We start from the raw sequence: 24394 nt of genomic DNA on the forward strand, positions 1-24394 counted from the left end.
CACATTTCCACGGAGTTTTATTAATTAGCTTTCTCTTTTTGCGCAAGTAGAGCAATGTTTGAATGCCACAGAATATCTGTAATATTACAGATCAGGTGCATGTCTCCATGCCAGTATTGTACCCATCTGAGAATGGACCTTTCCATCAGGAAAATAATCCATGCTACTAAGCTAGAAAAATCCTGGAATGGTTCCAACAACACATTGGCAAATTCAGATTAAAAGCCGTGAGTGGAGCCCCCCTTTGCCAGTTCGCAATCCAAGTGCACATTTTAGGAATGAGAAGGGATGAGATGAAAAAAAAAAAGTGAAATAAGAGGGACAAGCATACCTGTGCCACACCTTGCTGTGTTCATGCCCTCAGGCTGCTGTAAAAGCAAATAAGAAAGCAACTTGCTACTATGAATAAAGTGGACAATCAGTTGTGCCTTATGCTGTACTCCAATGGCCAATATCAACACATTTATTTGCAAATTAAACTTGCAAACATTGCCTAAAATTCAACCAATCAGCCAAACTGTTGTGAGCCGCAGCTCGTGCCTGGCTCTCTCCTCCCGAGTCCCGACTGCCCTGGCAACAGCCGGGACGTCATTTTCGGGAGCTCCGTCCTGGCAGTCACCAGGACGCTATTACACTCAGTGCCCTGGCATCTGTGACAGCTGGGTGCGTGCACAAAGTAACAATTTATTAAGCCGTCCTGGGGGGCCAATTATGATACTTCCAGCCCCTAAACTGTGATTGGCCAAATTTATATATATTTAAGGCAGGGAGGGCTTAGCCTCCCTGCCAGTTATAGCGTACATTTTGTCTGTTGCTGACCTGCTCCTGTTCTGGTATCTGTGTACTTGTGGATACTCTGCTTCACTACTGTTTGACCTTCTGTTGTGACCCCTGGTCTGTTCCTGGATTCTGCTTGTGTTCTGATTGCCCTGACCCTTGGCTTTGCTACTCGGAGATCCCTGCTTGCTGCCAGCCCTGACCCAATGGCCTGTCCCTGACTACTCTTCCTGCTTCGGACCCTTGACCCCACAGCCTGTCTTTGACTATCCGATACTATTTTGTCTACCACCTCCTACCTCCCTGCTGCGGTATTGTAGAAAAGCTTACACTACACTAGAGTTAAGACCTGGGGGCATCCAAGTACCTGTGAGCACAACAAGTTCTAGGGGAAAGTGGCTGCTATAGGTGAAGACTTCTACCACTAGTTCTACAAGATTATATCAATAGCCGCTAGCAGTAACACAATCATTATATATTTCTATACTGCAGACCAGGCGAGTGCCAGTAGAAATGTTCACAGAATGCATTGTTGGCACTTACTAACAATATGAACTATATTTAAAAAAAAGGTGTGTGTGGGGAAGACTATTGGCAATTTTTTTACATTTATACGTTTTCTATACAATGTTCCTCACCATCAGAGTTTGATTTGGCACTTTGATTCACAATGTACTTTTAGTCATATGAAGCATTGCCTACCTGTTGTTCCAGGGATTCGGTTACTTCGAGCGGGCAGAAAGCTGGCTCTGCAGTGCTGCCACTGCTCACCAGCTGTTTAAGGTCTTTAAAGGCTTATCAAGTGAGCTGGCCTCAGTATTCATATAAATCAAAATAATTGTGGGCATGTTCAAGTGTATGATTTACAGTACCTATTTTTATGCACAGAAAATGCAGTAAAATCTTTAAACACTGATAAAATCTTTATGCACTTATGATAAACTTTTCAAGAGGTCTTTAATCAGATTTATTTGTGGGTTGATTAATGAAGTAAAGAACCTGAATAATGTAGATCATCTAATTGAGCATTTATTTTTCTTTATAGGTATCCACATATAAAAGGACATGGCCTTAAGAGAGAAGTGCCCCCCCTCCTCCCATGTAACCAGCTGTACATAGCTTGTGCATTGTGTGTTCCTAATGGATCAAGGGACTTAACTGAAATAATTGGAAAATTCCATTACTTTTTTATGAAACGTTCAGCAGAATGCCTGGAGGCATGTACAATATATACTAATTTAAACATCCCAACATGTAGTCTTGTGCATTAATGCACCTATACTACCCAAGACAGACCCAGGTGTGTTCATCTGTCTAGCTCTTTCACAACAATGGATGCAAGACTTTACCTCTCAAAAACAGATAGATACAGTCATTTATACAGAACTTTCCCTATTTGTAGTTTACACAGTCCTAGAGGTTAGACTTCTTAGCTTGCCCAGACCTACAGTCTTCATATCCTCATTTTTTATTTATTTATTTTTAAAGCCTTCACTTACTTTTTTTTTATTTTTTGGTTTGTATTCTGCTATCCTTTATATTAAGTATATACGGCCAGATACACTTGTTCATTGCTCCAAGGTTCTGTAAATCCGATATACAGGTGTGAGATATTTTGCGCAGACACTTGTTATTAAGAGAGTAAAAACTGAAAACATAAAAAAAAAAAAAAAAAAAAATATGTTGCTGGTTTTTGGAATATCATCATACACAGACATGATAATCAAGAGTTCTTCTATAATCACTGTGAAGAGCACTGCTATACAATTTAATAATGAGGAGCATACCAGGGGAAGTATTTTTTTTATTTCTTTTTTTAAAATCTAATTTAGCATGTTCCAGAAAAAATACTTTTCCGGGAGTCCCAAGCAGTGCAGATAAAAGATCCCATACCCGTGTTGATAAGTGACAAATCTAAAAATAAGGAATATTCTAGCACATGATTAAATGCACTAACAAGTACACATACTACACACACACTGTTTTGGCACAATCCAGATACAGGCTTGATTAAACTGTACAGCATATGTGATATTGAGCACCTTCATTTTCACATAAAGAATACACATATAGTGGACGGTTTTATTGCAATCCATTACTATTCTTACCACTCAGAAACAGCCCTGTATGCTGGGAACTCCGGCAGCTGACCAAGAGCAAGCTGTCCCATGATTTCGGCAAATAAAACTCAAAATATCACTGTAGGTAAAAAGGCAAACAATGCTACTCTTTATTTGAGATTCCTTGGGAAATTAGTTATGAAGATAAATTAATTTGTGCAAGACTCAACAGTCAAGTATTTCAGTGATGATAAAAAATAAATTATTTCCAGTGGAAAAAATTACAAAAAGTGGTCACATTCTTTTAATTTCCGAGTTAAATCAAGGTTCAGAATCTGTTTATATACAACCGAAATGTACAAAACAAATTTTATTTTTAAAAAAGGATCATGTACTGTAGTAAAACTGTATTTGTAGTCTGTAGTTTCTTCCAAAACCAAGAAGCATTTCCATAACATGTCCCAAGGGTCCAAGCATGACTTCAATGTCACTTCACACCGTAATACCTTTTTCTTTACGTCCGCCGTGTCTTTTGTCTTTTTTGAAGTCTTTTTGCATCCTCTGGGTTGCTAGTGTCAACTCCTGTCTGTCCGAGTGCACGAACTCCTTGCAGACGACTTGTCAGCTGCAACAGCAGGGGAACCAACTGGCAAAAGGGGAAACAAGAAAATATTGACTTAATAAGGCAGGTGACTATAAAAAAAAAACCCAAAACAAACAAAAAGAAAGAAAAAAAACACAAAAAAAAAAAAACACATGTCCTTTTCCACTGTAATTACTTCCCTGTTCTATATACTGGTCTTAAAACTTCAGACCATGAACCTAAAAAAAATGCAATATCCAAAGATTGAGCCTTTGCAATCCAAAAACTGGAATTTTTTAGTGCAACACCTCCCCCGCAAAAATATTCTCATCTGACAATATATTCTCACAATTCCAATATGGTACGTTCTGTAATCTGACAATATATTCTCACAATTCCAATATGGAGCGTTCTGACAATGGTTACACATTGCAGTGACAAGGAAATTGCATACATAGGAATTTAAATAAATTATTTATATGGTATGTTTTGTAATTTCTTTGTAATACTCTTACAGGTGACTTTCAGGTAGAAGGTTATTTTTGCCTGAAGTTTACCTGGTGAAAGATCTATAATACAAAATGGTGCTGCTCAGAAATGCTGATTTGACAAGTCTCAGTTCTGCCAAAGACTACCGCAATTCTACTAGTTGGAGATATGAGGTGTCTATGATTAATAATTATTTTCTGTCAGAAGTTCTCCTTTAAGGAGAGATCCAGATAAAGATTCCTGACAGTGCATGGACAGGCTGTGAGAACACATCACTGCCACAGAGGATAATGTTAAAGTAAGAGCATGGTCCAGGGTGATTCCTGTGAGAGATTTGGAAACCAGCCTGGACTAACTGAAGGGGCAGGGGGCTAGATTATCCCCTTGCCAACAAATTTTTGTAAAACTGTATACAGAGGGCAAGGTGTTACATGATAACGCTCCCTTAAGAACTGTAACTGAGCAATAAATATCACTATTACTAAACATCCTGCTCTATCTGTACCTCCTGTGTTCCTGTGACCTACAGATAACACAAGACAGGGAGTTAGGGGTTGAGGCAAGCATCTTGATTCCACATTCTGCCAACTACCCAGCATCCCTGATCCCAAGTAGGGAGGTCAAGAGAATCCAGCCAGAGGAACACACACCACCCAGAAGCAAGTGGTTCCATGGAAGATAACTCTCTAAGGGGCATATTCAATTGCTGGCGAAAATGCCAAAAATCTTGCTGCGCACGCACTTTTACCGTTATTAGGGTAGTTTTCTCGCTGGATTTCAGCTCGCAGCTCCCTGAGCCGCGAGCTGAAATCCAGTTTAATATTACCGTAATAACGGTAATAGTTTAACGCCGCGGGGATTCAAAAGAATTGAATATGCCCCTTAATGTAGTTACAGCCAGCCCAGAATGATAGCTTACAACGAAGCCTAATGAATTAGGTTTCTATTCTGATCGGTGTGGGGAATGGTTGAATCAGGAACTACTTCAATACTAAATGAGCTTAGGGTTGTTGAAACCTACTTGGGAGCAGGCATTTTAAAGTGTGGGCAACATTACACCTAGAATTGCCCTATTGTATTTAGCTGAATTTGTTTTATAGATCTATAAGTACTAAAAAGTGAAGTGGTCTCAAAGAATTTAACAGAAAAAACAGCTACAATGTAACAGAAAAAAAAAAAATCACATGAAACTCAGAGTTGGATCTCTTCTCACTTTGCAATTCCTGACACAGTCTGACCTATTCTTCAGCCAAAAACTATTTACACATGTCAAGTAAAGAAAGCATGACAGATGGTCCGCAGGTCTCACTGGTATATCAGACTTGTTATGTAATGAGAGACCATAGAAATACAGCGGTCATTATTCAGGCTGCTAAGCAATTACCATCAATACACTAAAAGGTCACTCTAGTAATGAGAAATTACTGCTACAGTTTATTTAACTAGACAGTACGGTTTCATAAAGGTGCAGTCATCTATTACTTTCGTTTTACAGTGTGGCCAAAAACACAAGACCTAATATGTTTGCTCTGATGGCATACGCTAAATTCCCTTTGAGGGCCCTCCAGACTTCAAGGGGGCCACATAAGGAAGGAGGTTGAGCAAAGTGCACCCTCTCCTCCTCCAGGTATGCCATGTGACCTCCATGCACTGTGCAGAGGAGGTCACATGACGTGGAAGTCGGCAGTCCCGGTTCTAATCAGATCAGGATCAGCCTGCTTGGGGGGGTGGGGGGGTCACAAGCGAAGGCTCAGCAGACAGCCCGCATGTTGTCCACTGCTGCGCCAAACTACGTGTTATTTCATTAGCCTGCTTTTAAGCACGAGTCCAGACTTATAAAAACCTGAGCGCTGCTGACAGAAGGTAAGAACCGTACTGTACAACTTTTCCTCAGGTTACAGATTCTTTAGTTAGAGCAGGTGATGAGTCTTCCTAAGGTCTGGCTAAGTTTCTCATGTTTGTACTGGTTGCCTATAACAGCTATGCAACCACTGAATGACTATCCTTATTCCTTAGGTGCCAGAGTAACGATCAACAGTCTCAGTGTTACGTAGATTTATCAGCAGAGACTGTCAATAAGCACTATGATGCTGTAAAAGACAAGAGGCTCCTGCCAAGCATTGTCTAAGGTTGTTAATGGCAAACAAGAACATGTACAGAAGACAGACCCCATACGGGGGAATCAACAGTTTCTGTAACTAGAAATGAAGTGCAACTATATAAGTAAGGTTTACTGTAGTGTTCTCCTACTGCTAGCAGGGCTGTACTATTTAGATTTTGGTACTTCTTTAAGGCTCAGTGAGTTTCTTGCTGCCATTCTGTACAACATGATTGATGTTAAAACATTTTCCAGAGGGCAATAGAAGTAACAGTTTACTGACAAGCAGAGAAGCCACAGTCATGTTATGGCTCAAACAACCAGTGCAGGAAGACAGCAACTATCTGTCCAGGATGTCACATTGACCAGTTCTGTTGTCTAGAAGTAATACATTGTGCAAACACTGGATGCCAGTATACAGTTTTGGTTAACCATCTACTATACTGTCTGTTAAGCTTCTAACGTATTGTGCAGAAGCGAGTCAATGGGAGCAGTTACCTTGTCATACTTGTAACCAGCAAATAACAGCAGCAAGGTCAAAGGAAGTGCAAGATATGAGCCCTGAACAACATCCTGCTCAGGTAACTTTCTCTGCAAGTAAAACAAAAGCAGGTCATAAATATATAGACATAAATATTGGATGAAATATTAAAATAAATATTAATATTTATTAAATACATAGATATAATGAAATAGATTACGAGACGTCTATAATGATAATATAATACTTGTGAGTATATACTGTACTGTTCTGGAAAATTAAGCTGGCAAAATACACAAAGCAAGGTAATCAGATCTGCAGTATTACATTTTGAATACAATAGTAATTAGATTTTGACTTCAGGGTCAAGAATCTATACTAACATTGCTTTTGAACAACAAAAAGATCTGCCAAAAATGAGTCTAAAGTACAGCCTCACGTTCCACCAGGTAAATTGGTATTATATACAACAGCGCCGTTACATTTTTTTTCCCATCTTTGCTATACACACACATATAATATATATATATATATATATATATATATATATATATATATATATATATATATATATATATATATATATATATATATATGTGTGCTTCCCGCCAGCAGTAAAGTCACACAAGGTACGCGCCAACTCACAAATCTGTAGGTCCAAAAAATGTATATTTGAGCTGGAGCAAGAAAGTTTTGTCTTCTCAAAACATTCATTTAGGAATATTTAATGGGCACACAAGAGTAGTAAATGTGAACCAGCAATTCTTTCCAGAAAATAAATGATGATGAAACAGGAAAAATAATTCAAGACTGACCGTAGGGTTGAATGTCAGAGAGATGTGTTTGTGGTACCCCTGTGTGCTGAAGGAGATCTGAGGCAGGGTGTAGTCATACTGAGATTTCGGTAAGGTGGAATCCAGCTGTACAACATAGGTCTAGGTTGAAGAGAGTTGTAAAAAAGAAAGTAGCAATGTTATTTATCTAGTTACCATAGCGATCAAGGATATTTAAAGAGACAAATGTTCTACGGGACTTGACAGAATCAGAGGGAAAAACATTTGTTTTACCTAGTGTCACATAACAAGGGGACCAGTCATTATGTTGTCTGAAGCAATATCCATAAGAATGCAGGCTATCAATTCACCAATAACCAAAGTTCCTGGGAGATGTCACCAATAAGCAAAGCTCCTCGGGTGATGTCACCAATAAGCAAAGCTCCTCGGGTGATGTCACCAATAAGCAAAGCTCCTCGGTGATGTCACCAATAAGCAAAGCTCCTCGGTGAGGTCACCAATTTCTAATCAACGAATCAGCAGCATTATTAAAGTAATTCTATCGTTTCAAATAAGCATTGCCCAAGCGATTGTATTGTGTTTCCGAAGCACAAGCAATTTATTTAGCAAAAGCAATTTGTTTAGCAGTTCAATAAATAAGTACAATACAGTACAATATAGCCGATACATGATACCTATTAAAGATGTTACATTAAAACAGGAAAGTATGAAAACACCGAATATATTACATCTTCCTTATAGGTTTCATTCAGGTTCAATGACTGTAGCCATGCGGTCACATTTCCAGTTTCCAAAAGAAAGAGAGAGGACAAAAGCCAGCATGCTTGTATATACTTGTCCAGCTAACACTTAGTCCGGGGGTTAATGGCAATCGAGTTCCTTGCAAGTTATAGGTCAGTTCATTTGATCCTTACAGAGGGTGAGGGGAACATCCCCCACCCTATTGTTCCCATGATTTGACTCTGAATGACCAGTTCAAACTGACCCACATAAAAGTATTTAAGAGCATTAATCTCATATTGCTTGTATCTTGCAATCGCTAGATGCGATCGCTATTCCATCCACAACGGGTTAATGCTGGTGAAATAAGCTTTAATATGAGACCAAACTCTTTATCTTTTAAAACATCTGAACCATAAAAACCTTTACTACAGTATTATATATAAATAAATATACAATCTAATACATTTTACTAATAAATGAATGTGGATTGAAACCTTTAATAAATACGAAATATATAAATAACCAAATGCTGTAGTGCGAGTGTGTGCGTATTTTACCGCGTGATAGCGCCATGCCCCGTGTAGCGTGGCATGCTGAGTGCAATCACACGATAAAACAATATTAACCAATATACTTTTCATTCATCCAATTATACGACTTCGACAAGCATCCTTACAAATTTAAATATATATTTCTGTAGAATATTTATTGTTTGGTAAATCTTATTATGAATTTAAAGGATTTAGGATGCATTTTCACTTGGTGGGTATTAACCATTATCAAATCAGAGATATTGCCTAAAGATTTTTTATAATGGCAAAGATATGTTCCTCTAGCCTTGTAGAAACACAATTCAAGATTATGACAAGATGGTACAAATGCCCTAGCCCCCTTAAGAAAATGTCCCCAGGTATCCCATCCACTTGTTGGAGATGTCACTCTGCAATTGGCACCCCCATTTCAAATTTAGTGGAAGTACATATTATTTTTTCCAGTATAAGCCATACTTATCACACTGGGTAATGTATTGGAGGCTTCCATACGGAATAGGAGAAAAAAAAAAACCCACCAAACTCTACTACACTATTTAATACCCGATGTATAAATGTGTTACCTTCTAAAGCTAATTTGCCGTTACGTCATGAGATCAAACAGTTTGATCCTCATTACTACACAAACCTGCACTGTTAAATGGCAAATCTATGAAAAAAATGGCAGTGGTACTTAATGATATGTAAAATAAAAAATATTTCAGTAACTTAAATTCAATTTTTCATGCCTTGCAAAGGATTTAAAAAAAAAAAAGAGAACAAAAGCAAGCATATTTAATGGTCGGGTGAATTGATATTCATGTCTATGTGTTTTACAATGTGGTTATGCATTTAAAACCATTAAACATATTATTAATGTGTATCCAACACCTGTGTGTGAAACTAGGGAATACAGCTCGCCAATGGACTAGGAACTAGACAGCGCTAATAAAAGTAGGTTTTATTTATTTGAACTTTAGAGTTGGCCGTATTGGAAACTATTAAGCCTTTGATTCTAGTAGAACCTACCAATGTATGACTGCAGTTATAATACACCTGGTGTTGGGCATCCTCAACTTTCTATTTCACGCCTAAATATAAAACTATGTAAACAAATACAGTAAATCTTTACCTCTCCATCTCGGAGCAGAGGGGGGAAATGGAAAAATAGGGACTGTCCCAGAGACACAGACTGTATAGGGTTGTCCAAATTGTCACTTTTATAGAGCTTCACCTACATAAAAAGAAAAAAAAGAACATAAGCAAATCTTCCTATAAAATCTGTACACCATGAAGGTCGATTTTTGTCACACATTCATTCTGAACGGTTAATAACCTTTATACAATGAAGCATGTTACTGTGCTATTAGCTGGGTACACACATCATCGTCATCATTTATTTATATAGCACCACTAATTCCGCAACGCTGTACAGAGAACCCATTCACATCAGTCCCTGCCCCACTGGAGCTTACAGTCTAAATTCCCTAATATAGACACACACTCACAGACAGACAGACAGGGAGAGAGAGACAAGGGTCAATTTTGATAGCAGCCAATTAACCTAGTAGTATGTTTCTGGAGTGTGGGAGGAAACCCACGCAAACACGGGGAGAACATACAAATTCCATACAGATAAGACCATGGTCGGGAATCAAACTCATGACCCCAGTGCTGTGAGGCAGAAGTGCTAACCACTAGGCCACTGTGCTACCCACACTGATGCAATTATCGTGCAGACCACATGATAAACAACTGTTTGGTCAGATATTGCATTAGGGTGTATGTTTTTATGATCATCTTTTATTGTACCAAAGCACATGGTATCGTTTGATTTGGTTTTATAAACTTCCTAAAAATTGCGATCAAGGATGGAAAGATGTCGGGAAAATGTGGAATGTGTATGCACTCCAGCAGTGTAGGCAGATCTGTATAGAGCAGTGTTGGCTAACCTGTGACACTCCAAGTGTATTGTGAAACTACAAGTCCCAGCATGCTTTGCCAATATATATAGCAGCTTATTTCTGGAACGGTATGCTGGGACTTGTAGTTTCACAACACCTGGAGTGTCACAGGTTAGCCAACACTGGCATAGAGCGTGCAGACACGATCTTTACAGCAGATGGTTATGAGAGATGAAGATCACAGATCTGAAGGTAAGTTGTGTAAGTGTGTACACATAAATCTGCATGACTTTCAGTCATTGGTAAAATCGTTACAGAAATCACATCTGAAGTCATTTTCTATAATCTGTACCCAGCTTCTGACCAGAGGTGCTTTGAATTTAATGACACAACTAACTGCCATGTTGTATAGTGAACAGTAATATATTTTTTCGTCTACCAATAACAATTTCAAATTGCTTATTCAAGACACACATGTCTATTTCACTATGCGATCAAACAGCTCTGTTCTCGGTTGCAACATTCAGTACAGAGTTCCAAACTGCCTCTGGAATCAACATTAGCACAAGAACCGTTTGTCAGGAGCTTAATACATTGGGTTTCTATGGCTGGGCAGACGCACATAAGCCTAAGATTACCATGCAGAATGCCAAATTCTGACTGGAGCGGTGTAAAGCACATTGCCCAGTGTTTTCCCCAGATAATTTTGACATGACTGGTCAGACTGGTGGCCAGTGGTCTAACACACTACTGGCTGTAGTGCTCACATAGTGCCTGTTCAAATAGGAGAAACAATGGTTTATTCTATTATAATAGGACTCTGCTGGGTAGAACACTGCCACCATTGAATACATGCGCTCTGGAGTAACAAATTGCACTTCACCATCTGGCAGTCAACAACCAAATCTGGGTTTGGCCCTTTCCTGTTTCAGCATGGTAATGCCCCCATGGACAAAGAGAGGTCCATCAAAAAATGGTTTTGCCAGTTGTGTGGAAGAACTTGACTGCCCTGCACAGATCCCCAACCTTAGCGGCTACTTCTAGCAGGATAACGCGTCATGTCACAAAACACTCGCTATCTCAAGCTGGTTTCACCAACATAGCAATGAATTCAGTGTACTCCAATAGCCTCCAGTGTCACTAGATCGCAATCCAATAGAGCACATTTATGATGTGGTAAAATGGGAGATCAGCAGCAACTGCATAATGCGATCAGGTCAACATGGAATCTCTAAGGAATGTTTCCAGCACATAATCTAATATTTATATTTATTATTTTAAATTATTGTTTATTTGTTGTAATAGCTTGCAACTATTGAAAACTGACTTTAAAAGGGGTGAATTCAATTGGCCGCGTTACTGGTAAAAGTAACGCGGCCTGCGCATTACTACAGTAATTATGCGCTTAATTACCGTTATTACAGTAGTTTCAATGCCGGATTTCTGCTCACAGCTCCCTGAGCTGCAAGCAGAAAGCCGGGTTAAAATTACCATAATAACGGTAATACATTTAACGCTGCACTAATTCAGGGGGAATTTAAATAGATCTACAAATGGGAGCTTTTGATCAAATCTCCTACTTCTTTTGTTTTTTTTAGTGATTTACATGGCTACTTGCAAGTCACCTAATCTCTAAACATAAATCTCCACTTGAAAAAAAACCAACCTTTTACACACAAGAACATCAGTCATGGGCGACCCCTTGGCACCACAGTGTCCACTCCACAATTAACTACTGTAGTTTTAAATACCTTTTGTTCTAAATACATTTCTATTTATAAACGGATTTAAACATGTACAAACATTTTCACATAGTTTATTTATACAACTAACCCATAAGGTGCGAACGTGTGTAAAAACTTAGTAAACAGGGCAACAAAGCAATGTAAAGTAAGCGTCTATGTACATCCACTACCTTTAAACTGAATCTTAAGAACTATTGTGCACTAAGCATTGCGATTAGTAAATATTTTGCTCTATTCCTGCAAGCCCCCTATGCCTGCGGTATTTCTGTGACCTACAAATGAAAGCCAACACACTCATCCATCCCTAGGTGGTCCAGTGTTGAATCCGTGGTCCCATGTTGAACCCAGTGCCCCCAGTCAACGATCTACGTACTACCCAGCAGTCCTGTTCAGTAAGCCGCTAGCTGTTGGCTTTTGGCCATAATCACCATTATATAGGTGCTACAGCAGCTACACATATCTCCCAGAATGCAAGTGGTTCCAGGTGCTGATGAAGGAGCCTGGTGGTGGCAGCAACTATTCTCCTACCACTCAGGCTACCACGGTGGTGCGCTGTTGACATTTACAGTTGGTGAGTGTCCGGTGGCCTCCCAAAAGGGTGGCAGAGTAAGCCAAATCTGTAACAATACCCAGGGACATACAATACTCAACTACCCCTGCTCTGGACAAATCCTTGGTGAAGTGTTGGCTTAATGGTCAAGAAACAGACTCGTTGTTTAAAACCCTCACTGTTACAAAACTCACAGTTTAAGTCCCAATATATATTTTTCTGTGATTGCATGTGAGAAATCATATCTGGATATAGACTTACCAGTAAGGTAGACAGTTGCTCAGGTGATGTCATTACATTTCCACTTAGGTCAAACTGGTTGATTTGACGGAAGGCAAGAATGTTAACATCATCTATATCACTACTGCCAACCTAAAAATAAAGAAAGAATGCATGTGAACTGTTCGTGGATGGCGGGTGGAATGCCTGTTTTTCTTGCAGTATCTGTAGATCATGCAAATTAACTAGATATGTAGAATAGAATGTAGGAGCTGTAAAATAGGTAATTATTGTGACGTGTATATGTAGGGAAAAAGGAGGGGAAAATGGGGAGGGGAAAAGGCTCCGCACAAGGTGTTAACCAACCTCACATGCGAACCAATTATAATGGTATATGTCATGAGGTGGTGCTAAGGTCACAAGTAGTAGTTATATAGATCCAAGGAGAAGAGGGGTGACCAAACGAGCACTCCAGGCATGAATACAGGGTTACATTAATACATTAAACTTTATTAGTATATTTTAAAAACGTCTATGAGTATGCAACCAAATTGAAAAAGAGGGCGAAATATTAAAAATAAAAAGTGTTGAATAAAGAACTAAAACAAACCACTCCGGTAGTAGGGCTGACCTAATTATGTAGTGTCATGCAGACCTGTATGAACAGTGAAAATACCCTATGTGATTGTATATACAGATATTATGCACCTTTTTCAAAAATTGCCTAAATAGGCAAAGGAAGGGGCTATTCTGAAAAGTTCCTAGGTTATAATAGTGTCCTCAAGAAAATAAGATGTTTCCTTTGACAGTCCTTGGCTGTTATATGCAAGGAGACAATGTTGCAATTATTTAATAATTAACACAAGTAAACTCTAGGGGGTTATTCAATTGTTGCTCCGGCCGCCGGAAAGAACGAGCGCGTTAAAACTATTACCGTTGATACAGTAATTAGTCGCTGAAATTCAGCGATTAAACTACCGTATTAACGTTTTTTACGCGCAAGTTTACCGTATAAACGGTAAAAGTTTTAACGCGCTCGTTTTTTTGCGGTCCGGAGCAACAATTGAATACCCCCCTTGGTGGCAGCATTAGCTGATATATTTAAAATATCTAGCATAAGGAGAAAAATAGTTGTCCAAAGAAATTTTTTTTATCACTGTTGCTGGATGATATATGTCACATAAGATGTATGTAATTGACACCCACTCTTATATCACTTGGGGTTAGTATATAAAAAAGGACAAATGCCTATTATTTTGCACACTGCTATTCATTGCACACTGCTTGCTATTCATTGGTAGTATATATCACATAGACAGTGTATAGTTGGCACCTCATCTCGCTTAGCTAGCTGCTAATATATAGGGTCACTGTTCTTCAGGAGTTGAGATTAATCAGTGCTTGTAGTCAATATTAAGACAGATAGGCAAGTTCCACCTGTAACATAGTGGATTATGCGTATACTAAAACAGAGCACATACTGTTCTCAATCATTACAGCGTTAATTACAAAAGGAATGCCTCCGCAAGTTGCAAAGTGTCTAAATAGATAGAGACAAACGCACATAGTTAAATGTATTGACTAAAGTAATGGTATTGCACAGTTAATCAAAAAGTTTTCTGCTTAGGACAAGTTAGGTCAAACGCCGCTGTCCGTCTCCCTACTTCCAGGTGTGACCTCATTTAGCGTGACGTCAACCCGGCGTACGTTTTTCGCCAGACGGCTTAGTTATGGGAATTACTGGGCTGCTGTAAGAGGCTCGGATTTATACTACTCTCAACCAATCAGTGTAATTCTTGTTATGGTGGCGTTCATATTGGTCATTATGGATCTCACAGATGGATTATACAGTATGACAGTGTTAAACTAATATAGAACCTATACCGTTGATGGATATAAGGTTCGATGTATTATAATACTAATATCTATTAATTCAAAGCTAAATAATTACTACCTTATTTACCTTAATAATATTTTATATTATGATATATTCTTTAGAGTCTCATATGGAGGGAGTTATGATATGATAAGTATGATACGATCTTTAGATCTCTTATGGAGGGAATTAAGTTTGAGACGCACCATGTGTGATTACTTTTTAGAAAAATAATCATATTTGAAGTACCTATTTTATTTGTTTGTTTATTGTGCTCATACTTACTTCTGACTTTTTAAAAAATTTTTGATTTTTTAAAAAAATAAGTTTTTATATTGTATTATTTTATGTTTTTGTTGTTGATTTTTTATTTTTTATTCCATGTTTAATTTTAGTTTCCTTATTTATTGTAAGATATTTATTTCCATCAATTGTTATTTATATATCTAAGTAATTAATTTTTGGCGAATTATATAACAGATTTAAGTGGTTATCATTAAATATATGTACTATTAGGGTAAGTATATGATGGTAAGTATACAAATATAAATAATAATCTGTGATGTTTATATTTTCAATAAAAGTGATATAATAAATATTCAGTGTGGTGTATTATTAATTGGATCAGAGTGTAGCAAGTGAAGAGTGAAAATAAAAATATATATATGAATGAATTAAACAACAATTAAACAAAAACATATGGATCAGAAACTGATCAATAAAAAGGTGAGTAAATGTGTTTAAGGACCCCTATACTGGTTTGAAAATAATAACCATGTTGAGTGGTGCAGATTATATGAATTAATAAAAGTGATATAATAAGTGCATGTCCTAATAGAATAGAATAAAGTTTGAACATTATAAGTGTATACATGAAGGAGTATTTGATATTAATCGACCGAAAATTCCATATTATTAAATATTACATATATCCTGTAAAAAAAACATTTAGTATGTGTAAATATATACAACCATGCGTGCATGTTGTATTGAATTTATACACAAATGCTCGCAATTATTGTGATGCTACAGGAAATTTCCAGATCTTGCCAGCCGTAAGTTTGGAATTTTCAAAACTGCTTTTATAATTATATATACATACATATATACACACACACACACATACACAGGTGTTAACCCGTCCATGATACTCATGCATTCTAGTCAAATCAAGCTACTTAAGGTGTTAAAAAGGTTCTTGTCATCTTCATCGCCACACACACACGCCGCTAGGCTTTTATATATTAGATAGATAGAGAGATATCTATATCTATATATATATATCTATATATATCTATATATCTCTATATATATATATCTATATCTATATATAGTGTATTGGTGATCTGCATTTTACATGCATTTAACAGAGCTACATTTAAAACAAAGGGATTCCTTATGCAGCTCATGAAAAGAGGCACATGAAAAATGCAAGGACACATGCGTTTTTATATACTTTGAAGAACTCCATTCCTCTTCATCCAGTGTATGAACTTTGCTGCATATAGAGGACACTTAATACATGCATGTAACATGTCTTTATTTAAAAGTTTTGGATTTTTATTTTTTTTATGTAAATACAGACTGGCCATTTTCTGCCCTTTATTTCAAATCTCACCACTAGCACCATACATGTGATCATTTACTTCATGCCGACAAATGCTGCATGTGTTTACCTAAAACAAGCTTGCACCATCTGTATATACTACCAAATTCATGTCGTTTTACCTCTCACATCATTAATCATCTCATCATTTGCACAGATTTTTTTAGTAAAAGTAGCAGGAAATATGTGAAACATTTAGGACAAAATTTAAAGGCAAAGAACTGCATTAATAAAATTGCCGCCTCTCAAAAAACAGCTTTGAGACAAAGCACAGTGAAATATGTTTTTACATTGAAGACAATTGTTTAGCTGCACCAAAATCTGCTTCTATGTAAAAAGGAATTTTATTATCAAAATATTATTGTGATAAAAACAGTATATGACCCAGTCCTACCGCATGCGTGAAGAACATTTACATCAAACCTGACTGCTGTTGGGAGTTGTTAAGCAGCAGTGGACTACTATTGAGGAATGGACCACTGAGGTCCACACATCATTTGTCTGGCTTTCTCAAATTACATATCTATAATCAGTTTGTGATCAGGCAGCTCTGCCACTCTGCAGCCTTAAAAACTGCCGATGAGTTAAACACACCAGGAAAAAACATATTTAATACTTAATTGAATATATATATTTTTCCACTCTATAGAATAATACATAGAATTTTATTGACTGACCTCTATTGCCCGATGTGATGGCAACGCACGTTCAATATGATCATTTCCCTCAGATTTCAACTGCACATGGTAGAGACATCCAGGCTGCAAATAAATGGACAGAATGTCATAGAAATATCTAGGCCCAAACTTGTGGAAAAACAGTTTTCCTTGCATCATATCACTTTCTATGGTTTTATTTCTTTGCATGAGTGGATAAAAAGGGTTGTTGCTGACGTTTGTTGTAAATTTCATTACAATAGCCACATTAAATATATATTTACTGAGAAAAATGTTGATGGGTTCAATACTTATTTCTCCCGCTGTATATGCCTCAAACAGAAGAAAAATGGATGCAGCAAAAAAAGGGAAAACCTTCTAATTCATAATGTATATCCAGGGAATATCAATTTCCAGTGTTCATACAATGAGTGTGTAACTGCACGGTGAGTATTTTCCAATCGTTACTAAATAGTGCAATCACTAAGCGGAATTTATCAGGTTTACACTCACCCTTAACCCGCGTAGTCTGAATTTCCCTTCATCATCTGTGACTGTGTCTTCACCATAGATCGAACAATCATTCTGACCCACAGCTTCCACTGACACTCCTTGCTCAGGTTCACCGTTCAGAGAGGACACGGTTCCATAACAACTGCAATGATGTGGATGGGTAAACATTAAAAACTTACCAATTATTGTGATGAGAGATCTACTCATGGGTACTGAAATTATGAAAACTATTTAATACAGAGGTTTTTCATATACAGTATCGCAATGGATGCTTTATAAATAACGGAAAGGAGTATTCACCACAATATGCAATATACTTTTTAATTTTGAAGTAGGTGTAAAGGTGTATTTAAACAAATAGTAGGACTATTCCATTGTCCTGTAGCAGAAGAGCTCCACTTTGTAGTTCAACAGAGATGCCATCATGTCGATGTCAGGTTGACCTCACCTGATCACCAGCTGCTGTAATACCTCCAGGTGAAGAGACCATTCCCCGGAGGGGGAAAGGCCTGCCTGCTGAGGAAGTCCCAGTTCTCTAGCACTGGGATGAAGACTGCTGTAATGGCTGGAATATACTCTTCCGCCCAATGCAAATTTCTGATGGCCTCTCTCATCACCAAAAGTGCTCTTCATACCTCTCAGGTGATTTAAATAAGCCATTGCCATGGCATTGTCTGACTGTACCAGTAAATCCCTTCCTCACAAGAACTGCTGTCTTGCAGCTAGAGTGTTTAAAACCACAATGAGTTTAAGCACTTTGAGTCCAAAGACCCTGGAGCCTGTGCTGAAGAACAAAAGTGCTTCATCTCCAAATAATGGCTACCGTAGTCACCATTACCCACAAACAGGTGACACCTGTTGAGCTTGTCGCCTCTCAACCACCAGTGATAAAAGCACCACTGGAAACAGTCTGTAGGTCTGCCTGGTCAAGAGATGGTGAAACTACTTAGATGCTAACCAATCCCTGCTAATGCACATCATAGAAAACCAGCATAGAGTCAGACTTACTGGACGTGGTAAGAGCTCTGAGAGTTAACTTGGATAGGATATCAGCAGTTCGTAAGACCAGTTGATCCTGTCATCTGAAGACTTAGACCCCCAGAAGGAGGGAATGACAATTTTTTGATTAAGGTGATGCAACACGACCTTAGGATGGAAAGATGGAGCTGTGCGCAAGACTCCCCTGTCATCATGAAATAGCAAAAGAGGAGATCTGCAAGACAGGGCCATTAACTCGTAAATCCATCTAGCAGAAGCGACGGCTAAAATAAAAGCCACCTTCCAAGTCAAGTGTTTTAGTCTCCAAAGGCTCAAATGGTGAAAGTTGAAGAGCGGTGAAAACCAAATGAAGATCCTATGGGGACATAGAAATGACATATGGAGGCTGGATATGCCAAAACCCTAGTAAGAAAGTCCGAACCTCCGGGATCTGAGCTAACTTCCTCTGGAACTATACTATACCGAAATCTGAACTTTAAGGGAACCAAATTTCAGTCCACCATCCAGTCCACCTTGGAGGAAAAAAAAAGAAGCCACAAAAGCCTAAAGGAAGAAGTGTGGAAACCCTTGGATTCGCACCAAATCACTTAAATCTTCCAAACCCTATGAAAATTACGTAATGACACTGGCTTTCTGGCTCTGAGCATAGTCTGAATAACACTCTCGGACAATCCTTTTGCTCTTACAATCCTGGATTCAACAGCCATGCTGTTAAAGCTAGCTGACAAAGGTGCTGGTGGTGGAATGGATCCTGTGATAGAAGATATTTCTGAAGAGGAAGAGGAAGTCGCCATCCTGGACCTGCCACCATCTTTAGGATGTTGGCATACCAGGCTCTTTGTGGCCAATCTGGAGCCATAAGGATGACAGGAACTCCCTCCCTACAGGAAGAGAGGGAGCATCGGAATTGGAGGGAAGAGATAAATCAACCTGAAGTTCCAAGGGACAGTCATGGCGTTCACTAGAGATGCCAATGGGTCTCTGGTTATGGCGCAGAACATGGGTACTTTTCTGCCCATGACTTTGATTTTTCAGCTGTATGTCTTGAGGAAATGGTTAGAGTGGAACCTGACGTACTGTACCGCCACAAAGGTGGAAACCATTTTCCACATCAACTTTATGCACAGCTGAACTGATGGACAAGTGAGGGTCAGCTCTCGCCTCACTTATGCCTGTTCTCTTTAAGCAAAACCCTCTGCTCCTTGTGTTCAAGATCGGGTCCAGAAATACTGTCTCGGAACCAGACTGAAATTATTTAAATTCAAGTTCCACCCATGTAATTCCAAAACCCGAGTCGTCCTCTAGAGGTGAATCATCAACAAGTAGGCTGACTCTGCCTTGATGAGAAGAACATCCAGGTAAGGCACAATGGTAATGCCCTGAGATTTCAACAGGGCTGCCAAGACCTTTATGAAACCATGTTGTATGTTTGAATGGAGGGGCTCTGAATTGAAAATGAGAGTCCTGTAACTCGAATCTGAGTAGAGGGGTGTCCTTCCCAGATTGGAATATGGACGCCAGGAATTTGTTGACGTCCATGCCTTGCATAACTGATCTGAGTGACTACATCTGGAAGAAAGAAGAGAGGCGATAGCCGTCCTGAAAGCCTACTGCTTTACTTTGTCCTTTGGAAGGCCGGTGGAAAAAAAAAAAAAAAAAACTATTTGGTAGATACCCCTGAAGATCCAAGATGTAAACGCTCTCTAGGGTACCGGTGACCCACTGGTCCGAGAAGGAGGTTTTCCATTCGTCCTAGAACAAAAAAAAAAAGACGGGCTCCCACCCCAGTGTGAACCGGGTAGGTGAAAAGCCCAGTCATTCTGCCTGCCTGTTCAGGGGGGTTTAAGAGCTGATCATCTGTCAGCCTCTATGTTGATTTTCACATGCTGGAAGAAGAGGTTTTTGGGCTAACAGGATGTTTAAAAAAGGCCAGTCAAAGTAAACATAATAACAGATTCCCAAACGTAAAGTGTTCATTATTTTGATTTAACTGAAGTATCTTATTTTTGCTCTTATTTTGCATTGCAACCTGTTTGCAACACTTGGTTTGAAGACTATAATACCAAACATAACCAGCTGCTCTGGAAGGATAATGATCACACTCACACAGTGATGTTTTCAGGCAGGCAAGAAAGGAATCGGAAAAGTGCATGAAGCAGCATTTCATTAGTGATGCCATACACTTGAGGAAAGTTATGCAGTTGCGTATCCTTATCCACAACCTACTCACCCTATCTGAATTGGGTGAGTGGGTTGTAGATAGGGACACGCAGAGCCGTTACACAGTGGGGCACGGTGAATATTTTAAACAGTGCAAGGGAGAATCAAAATTAGCTAAAGGTAGACAGGTATGATCTAAATTACCATCCTAATGTGTCTTGTGGGTGGAGTAATTCTTTATAGCAAATCAGAAGACATGTATTATAGTATATTATATCTACCTCTCCATCTCTATACATACATATATATATATATATATATATATATATATATATATATATACACATACACACACACACATATACACACACATACACACATACACATATATATGCACACACATACACACAACAGCTGGATTCATTCAGCTTTTCAGCATAAATTATACCAAAGCATATGTGCAAGAAAAAAATAATTGTTTTTATTTATTAAATAATGAAATGTGGTCTCTAAGGTGTAGTTTGTCAAAATTTGAAGTTTAAAGTCTAAACGCAAAACTAACCTGTAAGCCGTCCTGTGGCCAGTGATTTTAATCTTCAAATTCTGTCCCTCTTGTGCCTCTATCATCTGGGAGGAAGGCTCAAAACGAAATTCCTTCATCATGGGCTTAAAATAATACTGTCCAGGACTCTGAAACATGACATTATTTCAGCTAGTTTATCCAGGCATACTCCAATTTCAATTTTGTTTTAGCACTAACAAAGCAAGTGTTGGCAGATCAATATAGTTCCCTTTCTGTAAAAACATATTTGTTTTATAAAGATAATACATATGATAATTGTTTTACAATTGCAGCGGTGTAAACAGAATGCTCGCATTACCAGGTTTGAGAAAGTTAACATCCCGTTGTCCTGGGTAAGAAGGTTTGAACGAAACATTCCACCACTGAGAGACAGGAGAACTCCAGCCAGAGGCTGGTCATCTTCTGATCGGATCTGTGCAGAAACAACACACACATTAGTCTTTTCCTATCAACAGAACATGGCTACATCAAGTATGACGCTCCTGAAAACCCTACGTTATGTTTCTCTGATGTTATGGAACAAAACAAAAAAAACAGATTATAGAATCAACTGATTTGTACTTTATTACAAATTATTAATTAACATACTGTTGGACAATTTGTAATCTCTAGTGATATACCTCAAATGTAACTCCTGCAAGAGCAAAAGCATTGAAGTCTCCTATTGTACCATCGATAGCAGTCAAAACAAAGCCTTCTTTCTGAGCAAAAATGGTGTATTCCAGGTCGCTGTGTAAAGGTCCCACACTGTGCAGAAAATAGGCCAGTCGATAGTTACATGAACTGACATTTACAATCCCAATTAATTAAATATTCATTGCCAAAGAGCAACTGAACCCAAAACCAAGTTAATTCAAAATGACATCTTGCAACATTAACAAATAAACACGTAAAAAAGTTTTTTTTACCGATAAAGAATTCAACGTATGAGCTCATTGCAAGCTATTGTTCATGGCTATCCATTTTAGACATTTAAATGTCCCTTCCAAACGTTTGCGTCTTTGAAAGGATTTGGACAGCAAGTCCAGAGTGTTTAGCAAACGATTCTTCTCTAACACTTGTATTCGTATTTCAAATATATTTTCAGTTTTACAAAATCTTGAAACTTATTTACATGAACTGATTTGTAACATGAACAAATACTTAATGCAATTTACTTCGTGGCCCTTCAAGATGCAGTATTTGCAATGGAAACACTAGATATACAATATATTCTACATAAACACAACATTCTACAAACCTGTATGACCCTTTATCATCAGTAAAAACTGTAATGAGAGGTGAAGCTGCTCCTTTCTCACTGATAATGATTTCAACACCTTCTAATTCTGGCTGGATCTGTCCTTCAAGAAACAAGCCAGCTTTCCCATGGATTTCTATTAACTTTCCAGGGCAGCTTTCTGCAATGAAAAGATTAATGAAGTTAACAACAAAAAAGTCATCACTGGGAAAAAAAAAAACAACAACCTTTTATGAGACTAGAGGGTATATTTACTAAAAAGTGGAGATGTTGCCTATAGCAACCAATCAGATTCTAGTTATCATTTATTTAGTACATTCTACAAAATGACAGCTAGAATCTGATTGGTTGCTATAGGCAACATTTTCACTTTTTCAAACTCGCAGTTTAGTAAATATACCCCTAGGTCTCATATAAACTCTGCCCAGAGACCCTCAATATGTTTTGTTGACAAATTAGATATATATTCTGGCACCAAACAAATAACTTGACACTGGTGTCAAAGACTGCAAATAACTTACCAAATTCCCATAAATCATAAGAAATGATGGCTACACTTTACCTCCACTGACAACTGCCTCCACAGAGGGTGGGTAGAAGAGAAGTTCTTTAGATGAAGGCGTTACTGTGAGCTTCTCACCAGATCTATAAAAGAAACGACAATAAGAAGCTCTGCATGTGTCATAATAATAGAAGATCTCTGGCCGACAACAACATCACTACTAAAATGTTTCTGGCCCATTATGCTGCATTCATTCAAGAATTGTAAATGAAACCCTGATAACTCTCTAATGAGCTTCAGAATATCTACAATCTTGTTGAACACCACTAGTGGCAATAAGATGACTAGCAGTTTAAACTACACTACAAGTATTGCATGACTTGCCAACCAGACACATGCTTCACAATAGCTGAAATGAAACAGATCAAAGCATTGATCTGGTGAAAACGAATACTTGTTGGTCAAAAGACTTTGTTTGCATACTGTACTGAAAATATATAATAGATGGAGAAAGCTATTAATTTACATCATTTGTGTACATATGTAAAGGATACTTAATTAAAACTAAATATGTACAGAGCAAACAGCCGTTGGCAAGCGGATGAATAGGTTGATCCAAGTCTAGAGCGTCAAAGTTGGCCATATGCACATGAGTCGAGCAGCCAAGTATCTTCCAGCCCCACTGAAGTTGACCACACACTATCCCAACAGTTGTCATCTACGGACTCAAACCATTACTGATCATCAGCCTCATTTAGAGGCCACATGCAGAAAAATTGAGGCAATTGCCTAATATTGCAGCGTGCGCAGTCAGATTAAATAGAGGAACACATTTTACGTTACATGTCAAAATATATACATTATAAAAACAAATAATGTTCTAGACCTCACCTTGCCCAGTAGGAAAATTCATACGAAAACGGTCCCTGAAGCTCATCTACAACTTCCTGAGTAGGTGGCTGTATCTCAGCCTCTTGTGTGCCTGCTTTCTCTCTCTCCAGTCTGCGAACCTCAATCTCTGCCAGCTGTTGTTCTCTGCGTGTCTCTTCAATAGACTTTAACGGCCCTAACACAAGTGCTGGCTCACTATCTATGGAAGATCTGGGTGGAAGGAAGAAACAAACAAAAATAATCAATTACATGAAGGGGACCCACCCCCCACAAAAAACACATTTTGAATAGAAAAAGGGATTCTTAATTTTAACATTAAATCACTTTTCCAGAGGTTGTAGAGGGACACAAATTAGTTCTCCTTCTCGGTTTAGTTAGCCTAGCAAGAAATGAGAAAGGGAGAATAATTAAACAG

General features: G+C 38.2%; 1 protein-coding gene across 1 annotated transcript in view; it reads right to left on the bottom strand.

Moving 5' to 3' along the window:
• Window positions 1–2977: 2977 nt before the first annotated feature.
• The window catches only part of LOC142097692 (BOS complex subunit NOMO3-like), a 64711-nt gene continuing 43294 nt past the window's right edge, over window positions 2978–24394 (bottom strand). The window contains exons 19-31 of the mRNA XM_075179752.1: window positions 23980–24189; window positions 23149–23231; window positions 22587–22746; window positions 21967–22093; window positions 21645–21758; window positions 21326–21453; window positions 17605–17746; window positions 17113–17196; window positions 12996–13106; window positions 9668–9769; window positions 7304–7423; window positions 6506–6598; window positions 2978–3483 (exon numbers count right to left, since the gene is read on the bottom strand). Of these exons, the coding sequence (XP_075035853.1) occupies window positions 3352–3483; window positions 6506–6598; window positions 7304–7423; window positions 9668–9769; window positions 12996–13106; window positions 17113–17196; window positions 17605–17746; window positions 21326–21453; window positions 21645–21758; window positions 21967–22093; window positions 22587–22746; window positions 23149–23231; window positions 23980–24189 (1606 nt within the window). The 3' untranslated portion in view covers window positions 2978–3351. The remainder of the gene's footprint in view (window positions 3484–6505; window positions 6599–7303; window positions 7424–9667; window positions 9770–12995; window positions 13107–17112; window positions 17197–17604; window positions 17747–21325; window positions 21454–21644; window positions 21759–21966; window positions 22094–22586; window positions 22747–23148; window positions 23232–23979; window positions 24190–24394) is intronic.

This window comes from Mixophyes fleayi, chromosome 7, assembly GCF_038048845.1.
Source record: "Mixophyes fleayi isolate aMixFle1 chromosome 7, aMixFle1.hap1, whole genome shotgun sequence".
Taxonomy (NCBI): Eukaryota; Metazoa; Chordata; class Amphibia; order Anura; family Limnodynastidae; genus Mixophyes; species Mixophyes fleayi.